Raw genomic sequence first — 9010 nt, forward strand, 5'->3', positions numbered from 1 at the left:
TACGATGGACAGCTGCAGAAACCCACGAGGGCATTTCTTCTGCCGTATGGGGTCATGGTGTCAGAACCAACCCAGTGGCAGTTAATTTGGGTTTGGGATTATCATCAGCCTAAGTATGTCACACCACACCATCCCCCCTACACCCCCAAGTGGTCCTCAAAGGCTGATTAACTTCAACTCTGGGGACTTCCCGTGTACTAACGGCTTCATAGTTTTCACTGGCTGATTCTTTTCCAGAACATCTTTAGGCCCTTCTTCTAAGACCCCTGAGTAAACTCTAATGGCCAATCTTTGTTAGCTGCTGGGGATGGAAAAAGTTTGCAGCTTATATGGGATTGGTAGAAACAGACTCAAGGGCAACTGGGACTAGTGTGTAAGACCCAGTTGTCAGGTCTCCGTGAATGCTGACTCCCTGCAGCCTAGTGGGCAAAACAGCTAGACTGGGCTGCTTTCTACCCGAACCCTGGCTTGTTGCCCCACAGCACCCAGCTCTGCCCTTCTGGAGAATGTCAGGGCAGAGCTGTCAAACCTAGCAAGTAAGCTGGAGCATCTCGGGCCTGCTCTTCTTTCTTCTCCAGGTACATCCTGGCTCTTATACAATGACTTGAGACAGGGCTGCCTCCAGCCCTAACCAATGGCTTCCGAGGGGAGGAGCAGGGCCATCGCGTGCTGTAGGCTGTGAGGAGAGGGAGGGAGGAGCCATGTTCTCGGGGCCTGGCTCAACAGGTACTAAAGGGGCCTTTCCAAGGACTCCCAAGTCTGCTGCAGTTCCCCAGCCAGTGTGACAGGCCACAACACTCATCTTCAGACATCTGTAAAATGATATGCTCTAGGTGCCCCGCTGGTGTAGTGGGTTACACATTGGACTGCTAACCGGAAGGCCAGCAGTTTGAAACCACTAGCTGCTCCATGGGAGAAAGATGAATCTTTCTACTCCGAAAGAGATTTAGTTTCAGCAAATCCTAGGGGCAGCTCTACTCGGTCCTCGAAAGTTGAGGATAAGTTTGGTAGGCTCCAGGAACCTTGAAATCCCCCACCCGTTGAAACAGAAGTAGCCCTCAAAACAAAAACATAGTAGCCTTGCCCACCTGTTTTCTGGCCTCGGGATAAGTGGGAGGAACTGGAACCCTGCCCTAAGGACAGGACCACAAAGAAAGGCGTCTCAGAGCAGAGGGCAGGCCCTACAGCCTGACTCAACCTCTGCTGCTTGGGGCAGCCACACCCAGCCCAGTGACACTTCCTCCCAGGGGTGACTGTGGAGGATAGGAGGGGCCACACTGGCTTTCTTACTGGGACTGGGACTGTGGGGAGGTGGGTTCCCCCTGGTAAAATGGAACAGACTGAGACCGCAGCACCTGAGTCCCAGGACACACTCAAGCTTCCCAGAAGCACTGGGGATGCAGAGCTAAAAGGGCCACTTCCATTTTGAGAGGCCAGTGGAGCGAAGGGGAGCTTTCATCTGAGGAAGGCCAGCACTGGGTCCCAGGCACTGGGTGAGTGAGACTCAAGTGCCGGTGAAGAGGGCCAGAGCAAAGCCATCGGGATGTCTCGCCCTACACTTGCCAGCTCTGTCTCAAGAAAAGACTAAACTGGGTGGCCTCCACGGCTTCAGAATGGACCAAGGTGGGTAAGAAGGTGAAACACTCCCCTTGCAAGGAAGGTCAGGTGGCTCCTGCCCTGCACACCAGGGGCCACGTGGGCCCACTGGACCAAGGTTTCTGGTAACAGCTACGAAAGAGGGAGGAGACACCACAGTTGAGCTTGCTTTATGGGTGGCATGCTGGCTGGGTCGTGGGGGCAGGGCAAAGACTTGGACTGAGCTTATCAAGGGACTGGGGCATGGCGTCCTAGCTGGTGCCAGGATGGGATTAACTCCTTCAGGATGGAGGGGCCGTGGGAAGAGGCGGCAGAGAGAGCGAGGAGAGGTGGGGAAGGAGGGAGGGGTGACAAGGGGATGGGGTAGGAAGAGAGACAAAGAGAAGGCAAGGAGGAGACAAAAAACAGGGCCTGGCTGGGGCTGACGTCCAAACCAGAGGTGCTCCGTCCGGTCAGCAGCAGGAGAGGCTCAAAAGGGAGCCTCCCGGGAAGTGTAGGCAGCCATGAGGGCCCGCTTCAGCTGCTCGTAGGTGACGAACATCACCACGTTCCAAGAGCCCAGGCGGAGAAAGGAGGGCATGAACCTGGGGGCAGGAAACACACGTTACAGGGGGCACTGGCAACACGGGAGCAATCTCTACCTCTTGTTCAGCCCCCACAGGGCCCTGGCAGCCAATCCAAGCCCACAACTGGGCCTCACAGCTGCCTGGCCTTGAGCAAGCATCTTCTCGCAAGCTTCAGGTTGAATACCTAGAAAATCAGAAGCCCTGGTGGCGCCGTGGTTAAGCACTACTGGAAAGGTGGCTGGTCGGAACCACCAGCAGTTCTGCAGGAGGAAGTCCCTGAGACCTGCTCCCGTAGATTACAGCCGAGAAAGCCCCACAGCGCAAATCTCTTCTGTGATACAGGGCCACTGTGAGTTGAAATGAATGCTCTCTCAAAATCACTGCCACCTGAGTTGATTCTGACTCAATGCGACCAGTTAGAACAGGGTAGAACTGCTCCTGTGGGACTCCAGGACTATCTCTCTATGGAAGTAGAAATCTTTTCTCCTGAGAGCACTTGGTGGTTTCAAACTGTTGACCTTGAGGCTAGCAGCCCAAAGTGTTACCACCATGCCACCAGGGTTCCCTCAAAATTAACAATATACTAGGGACGACAGTGACCTGGGGAAGAAGGAGCGAAGATGAGTGAATGTCTAAGACCAGCACCAGAAACAGGTTGCCATTTGGCTGCTACTTGGTTCCGATGGTTCTCTCCCACCTGCGTGACAGGTCCGGTGACCGGTGGGCTGGCTCAGAAGCTTACCCTTTGTAGAAGGCCCGGGGCCCCTCCTTCTGGAGCATGGTAAGGGCGCAGTTGCCAGCACTGCTGTACTGGCCCAGGGCAGAGTTCATATATCTTGTCTTGACCACGTCGACGGGGGAGGCGATAACGGTGGTGCAGAAGCCGGCCCCGAAGGCGGAAATGAAATGGCAAGGGAGGTCATCTGCAGAGAGGAGGGGCAGGAGAGGCAGTCAGGATGCCTTGCCCAGGAGAACCAAGAAAGGGCTTAGAGAATCAGGTGGTGGGGAGAGGGGGGGCCCCTCATGGTCTTCGAGGGGCAGACTCTAGTTGGGACCTCTCCCAAGGAAGGACCTGAAAATGTCATTTTTCTCATCTAGTTTGGGTTCCTCAATCTGCAGAGTGGAAGTTTCATCTCTGCGAGCTTCACTAGGGCAGATTAGAGAGGAACTCAGGCCACCACCAGCTGAAGGTGGTGAAAGGATGTTGGATTTGAGGCAACCAGCCCCCCACAGCTCTCCAGCCCCACTGACCCCAACTCACCCGTCATGAGGTTGGCCTTCAGGAGGGAATCTTTGATGAGGTCATAGGTCACCAGTTCAGCACAGTTGACAATGGCATTCCGAGCCACATTGGGTGAGGTCCCTATAGAAGGGAGGAAGGCTGATATGAGCACATGGAGTAGGGAAGGTTGGAAATGGGAGCCAGGAGATGCCTGTTACCCACCTTTCCAGAGTCCCCGAAACCCTTCCTCCCGAGCAATGGTCTTGTAGGCATCCACAGTGCTCTGGTATCTTCGGCCACCTCCAGCCCGGGCCTGAGCTTGGAACCGGACCTTCACCACATCCGTGGGTTGGGCCACCACCACAGCCAGGGCACCAGTGGTGCTGCCTGCCAGGAGGCGGCTACCGATGCCGGCATCTGTGGGCAAACCGTGGGGTTAGTGGTCAGCTGGACTTGCACTTGTTTCTACCTACCCCCTCCTGACCTTTCAGGAGGAAAGTCCAGACCCTTTCTCTCTCCCTCTCTAACAACCACACCACACCAAACACAGTCCTAGCAAGGATCTACTTGCACTGGAGGGAAAAAAAGCAAGGAATAAGACAAAAATGATACTTAGTACTTTCTTTCGTAAAGCAGTTTCACTTTTTTCATTTCATAGGTTGCTCACCAGCTCTGAGACATCAGAACGATTTTTTCATCTCACCCATGTGAAAACCAAGGCCGAAAGAGGTGGCCTTTCCCAGGAGGGGCCCTAGGTTATCAAGATCTACTGCTCCCTGCCCTGTGATCTCGGGGAAGTACCCATCAACTTTCCCCCCTGGGTTCTTGGTTTCTTTCAGGGTCAAATGGAACGTTGGCTTGCAATGGAAGAGAAAGGGAAGAGTGTTGGCCCTCGAGGTCCCCAGTGTGTGCCCTTGGCCAAGCCCCTTTTCAAGTCTGTTTCTTCACCTGTGACTCTGGGCTGCTGGGGTTGTGAGGGATGCCACAGGAAGGTCAATATGATGCCCACGGGCCTGGCACAGCCCAGTGCTCAGGAATCACCAGGAGACTCAGCACTCCTTCCAAGTTCACAGTCTCTCGATCTTCCCAGGGAACTTGGGGGTCTAATGGAGCTAGTCTATGAACTGCAGTAGGATCAGTCAGCCCCATGTGCCCTTGGGCCTAGCTCCATACTCACGCTCAGAGCCCTTGGTGTAGAACTGCTTGACGGAGTCATAAAGGCCGATGCGAACAGAGGCGAAGCTCATCTGGCGCTGGAGGCCGGCGACCAGCCCGTTGTAGAGGCTGCGGGGGCCCTCTGTGCGCACCATGGTCAGGATGGTGCCCAGCACGCCGCGGTACTGAGTGCTGGCTATGGACCGCACTGGCCCTTGGCTTTCTCCTTGAATCTGCAACGTCAACATAGGATGGCTATAGGGAGAAGCAGGAGGAGCAGACGCGATACCATTGGGATGTCCAGGTGTCACTCCCTCACCTGCAGCCGGACTTTAGCGGTATCCAGGGGGAAGGTGATGAGATCCGCGATGCAGGCGGCTGTGCCAGCCCCCAGGAACTTCACCGTGGCGGTCGGGGGTACATCGGTAGCCTTGAACCCAACCATGATGCTGACTTCCTGCTACCTCCCAGTGATGAAGACGGGTGGAGAAGGGGAGGGCACCTTCAATCAGCAACAAGACGAGATAGAGGAACTCTGCCGGAATCTAAGTTGAGAAATGCCCATCGGTAGCTGTTCCCCCAGATCCTGTCCACCACCACCATCCCACCCGACTCTCTCTGACAGCACTAACTCCCTAAGGACACTGTGTAGCCCATAAGGGAAAATGGGAGTCCGCCCTCGAGGCCTGGAAGCAGACCTGGAGATGCTATTCCTAGCTAGAGTCCTGTTTAAAGAGTTTCCGGGCTTTCACTACAGGAAAGGGATCAGGGTTGACCGCCTGCTGCCTCCTAAGAAGCCACTGGCCCAGCCTTCGCTGAGCTTCCACTGCTCCCGCCCACATTCTGGCTCCTACAGACCTGATGGGAGGAGAACGGCTATGTCCTGGGTCTAGAAGAGAGGGAGTAGAGCAGACAACTCATTCTGTTCCTAGCCCGTCAGTCTAATTCTTTCCCTGAATCCTCACCCAATTCGGGCATCTCTAGCCATGCCTTTGCTGGGCACCCGTTTATTAAGACTCAGGAGCCACGGACATGACCTCCTTCCTTGCTGCTGTTAAGGGCTGTCCAGTTGACTCGGACTCATGTGCGACCCTGTGTGACCGAAGAGAGCTGCCCCTTAAGTGGAGAGCAAATGTTTTGAGAAGGATGAGGACAATGAATGTACAACTGTGCTTTACACAATTGATGTCTGTATGGATTGTGATAAGAGTTGTATGAGCCCCCAATAAAACAATTTTAAAAAAGAGAGAGAACTGTCCCATAGGGTTTCCTAGGCCGTGGCCTATAAGGGAAAAGCTCACCAGGTCTTCTCCTCAGGGGAGTTTACTGTCTGACACAGGGAGGGGTGGGTGACTTCAGAGCATTTGGGGTTTGCAGGATACACTTGAAAATACAGAAGGTGCAACAAAATTAATCGGGGCAGACCCAGAGAAAAGTGGATGGCTGGTTAAGCCTTCTTCAACAAGGTAACACAGAGGGGCCCTGAAGGGCTCCAGGCAATTCTCAGAGCCGAGACTCAGTGTGGGCGCAGAGCTCACTCTGCTCTCTCAATTGGCCTCCTAAGTGACGCAGGGTAAATGCTCCCCCACTCGGCAGCCAGTTCACCATCTTCACCACAAGAGCTGGGGACGGGTAAGTGTAGGTCAGAGGGTATGACGAATGACTGACACCGGAAACCTAGCACTCCATTTTGTTCTCAGAGTTGGAACAATGCCCTCCCCTGCTGCCCAGGGAGGAAGTGAGCCCAGCACCCTCCTCGGGGAGGGACACCTGCTTGTCTCTGATTTCATAGGAGCTGCTGAGAGCCAGCCTGATTGGCTGCCTCTGTCACTAGGGCCCAGGAGGAAAGAACTGGCCCTTGGAGGATGTGGTAGGAGTCAGCTGCTTTGAATGCGGAAACCGTGGAAACAAATAGTGCATCCCCAGCTTTTTCCTCCAGGGCTTCTCAGAGGGAAATCAAGAGGCCATATGTTCCCCTGGGGCTGGCCTACCTACATGAGGTCCCTGTGAAATCTGGTGCAGAACACAAGTGGCAGAATGAGCTGGCAGGATGGGATGCTCCCACACCCCCAGTCCAGCTCCAAGCAGCCCTCCCTGCTTTATACCTCCCCCCATTTCTATTAACTCACTCCTCAGAGCAACCCTGAGGTAGCTGCCCTTACCCACACGTTACAGATAAGGAAACTCTCAAACCTTGACCGCAGGCTCCACATCCTACGCTCTGTGCTTGGCACATTTTGTTCTTGTCTACCCAGTCCTAGGCCCAGGCAGGTTCTTTCATAAGGGAAGTCCCACAGCACAGTTCTCTCAGGCCAATGGTTCTGAGAAGATTTGGACAGGTGGCCCCTCTTCTCTGAGCACAGGGGCACACCATGACACCTATCTACGTGACTCACACCTAACTCAAAAGACTAGTGCTCAGAGGCTCAGTTGCCATTTTGAATGCTGCCTCTCCTAGAACACCTGTCCTGATTTGAATTTCTAGATTCCCAAACTGCAGGGCAGTACAGTTCTGTTCTTCACAACCACCCACTCGTGATACCTACCTTATGATAACCAAACACTTAATCAGCCATTCTCAACCTGTGGGTCACGACCCCTTTGGGGATCAAACCCTTTCACGGGGACTGCCGATTCCTAACAGTAGTAAAATAACAGTGATGAAGTAGCAATGAAAATAGTTTTATGGTTGGGGGGGTCACCACAATGTGAGGAACTGTATGAAGGGGTCACGGCATTAGGAAGGTTGAGAACCACTGCACTTAACCGTTGGGCCCCTAACCTATTTTATAACCCTTGGCAAACAACCAGATTTGCTTGAAAGTTTCAGAGCCTAGAAAATGAAACCTGATTACTAATCTCCATCTCAGGGATAGTCAACAATACATAGCGAGAACATTAAGCACCTGTCTCAAGGGTGTCCCCCCTCACCCCCGTTTCCTCCTCTGTAAAATGGGGATCATCATCCTCGGTTTGTGAGGAGGGTCTAATGAAGGCTCAGGAGACCAAGGATGGTGAGAGTGACTTCACTGGGGATGGTGGCAGCAGTTACTTTCCTTAATGTCCTCCGACCCCTCCCCTCCAGACCCCAAGGCAGGGAGAGGTCTTTCCTTAGATTCCTGGAATCTTACCCGGACTTGTAAGGTCTCACGATGAGGCCTCCGAAGATCAGGCTTCTCTAAAGACGTCCCATTCTTCAAAGCCAACAGTGGCGATCAGGATCTGATCTCTTTGGTTTTCCATAGAAAATAGCTGAGATATGGAACACCTATTGGTCATACTATGTATCCTGTGGGTGAGGACAGAAGCACGTTTAGAAAGGGACTTCCACCTCAAAGGACCCACCACACCCAGGGAGGGCAGCCAGCTATCAGTGGGGAGAAATACACCCAGGGGCCATCCCTCCCTCCCTCTGCTCTCTTGGGAGACACACTGGTTCTTTCAGTATTCTAGATAAGCGTGCGTCAGCACCATCAGCAGGATCCTGATGAGTGGGAGTATTACAAGGGGTCAGGAGGGAACAGACATTCTCTGGGAACCGTCCAAGCTCCAGGCCAGGGCTGCGAGGAGGTGGCAGGGGTTGGGTCTCAGCAGAAACAGCCCCAGGGAAGGGAACCCCATCTGGTGCTGCCAACAGGAGGTTCGCAGCCTCAAGACCAGGGAGGAAGGGGTCCTTCTGGTTACGGGGGAACGTCGTTAAGGTGGGCGCTGGGCAGAGAGGTGGTTGTAGGACTTAAGAGTGGGGAGGTGGGGGAGGCATCAATGACGGATAAAGGAAGAAGAGAAGCAAAGAAAGAACTGGGGGAGAGATCGAAGAAAAAAATTCTAAATATGTAGGTTGGGAGGAGAGAAATAACGAGAAGGGAGCACGTGGAGCCGCGTGGCCGGGGGATCGAGGGTGGAAGCCAGAGGCCAGAGCAAGTGGAGGAGGTGGGAGGCCGGGGCGGGCTGGGGCCGGGCTCACCGGGCCGCGGGGAGAACACGAGATGCAGGCGGCAGTGCGGTCGGCGGGGACCCAGTCGGAGATGAAGCCGTCGAGGTGCAACGGCGCCGGTCCGGTGGGCTGTGAGCTGCGCCGAGGCGGGGCCGCACCTTAAGGCTCGGGGCGGGGTCTGAGGGCGGGGCGGGGCCGCACCTTAAGGCTCAGGGCGGAGTCTGAGGGCGGGGCGAGGAGTCCGGGGCTGCCGCGCTGCTGCCGGGAAGGCCATGCCCAGGCTTCTCGCGTCGCCTTCCTCCTCTCCCACGTCTGGGCGGGCTGACCGTCGCGTTCACAGCGTTCTGCCCCCAGGCCCAGGCCGTTCCCTCCACCCTGCACGCCCCCCCCCCCCCGGGTTCCGCCAGCCTCCCAGTGAGAAGGGCGCGAATGGCGCCGAGCGAGAAGCAGAGGCTTGCCCAAGGTCACACACGCCCAGGCCGTTCCCAACTAGAGCCCGGAGGCTCGAGTGTAAGTGTACGCCCTCCATTTCCGTGA

At 55.1% G+C, this 9010-nt stretch overlaps 1 protein-coding gene across 1 annotated transcript; it reads right to left on the minus strand.

Annotated features, from left to right (window-relative positions):
• Nucleotides 1–1616: 1616 nt before the first annotated feature.
• Nucleotides 1617–8630, minus strand: UCP2 (uncoupling protein 2). The gene is made up of 8 exons (XM_075548661.1): nucleotides 8504–8630; nucleotides 7671–7828; nucleotides 4859–5084; nucleotides 4562–4772; nucleotides 3607–3801; nucleotides 3424–3525; nucleotides 2905–3085; nucleotides 1617–2180 (listed from the first exon to the last, which is right to left on the minus strand). The coding sequence occupies exons 3-8, from the start codon at nucleotides 4982–4984 to the stop codon at nucleotides 2066–2068; spliced, it is 930 nt and encodes a 309-aa protein (XP_075404776.1). The 5' UTR covers nucleotides 4985–5084; nucleotides 7671–7828; nucleotides 8504–8630; the 3' UTR covers nucleotides 1617–2065.
• Between the last annotated feature and the right edge of the window lie 380 nt (nucleotides 8631–9010).

Source organism: Tenrec ecaudatus, chromosome 4, assembly GCF_050624435.1.
Source record: "Tenrec ecaudatus isolate mTenEca1 chromosome 4, mTenEca1.hap1, whole genome shotgun sequence".
In the NCBI taxonomy this organism is placed as follows: domain Eukaryota; kingdom Metazoa; phylum Chordata; class Mammalia; order Afrosoricida; family Tenrecidae; genus Tenrec; species Tenrec ecaudatus.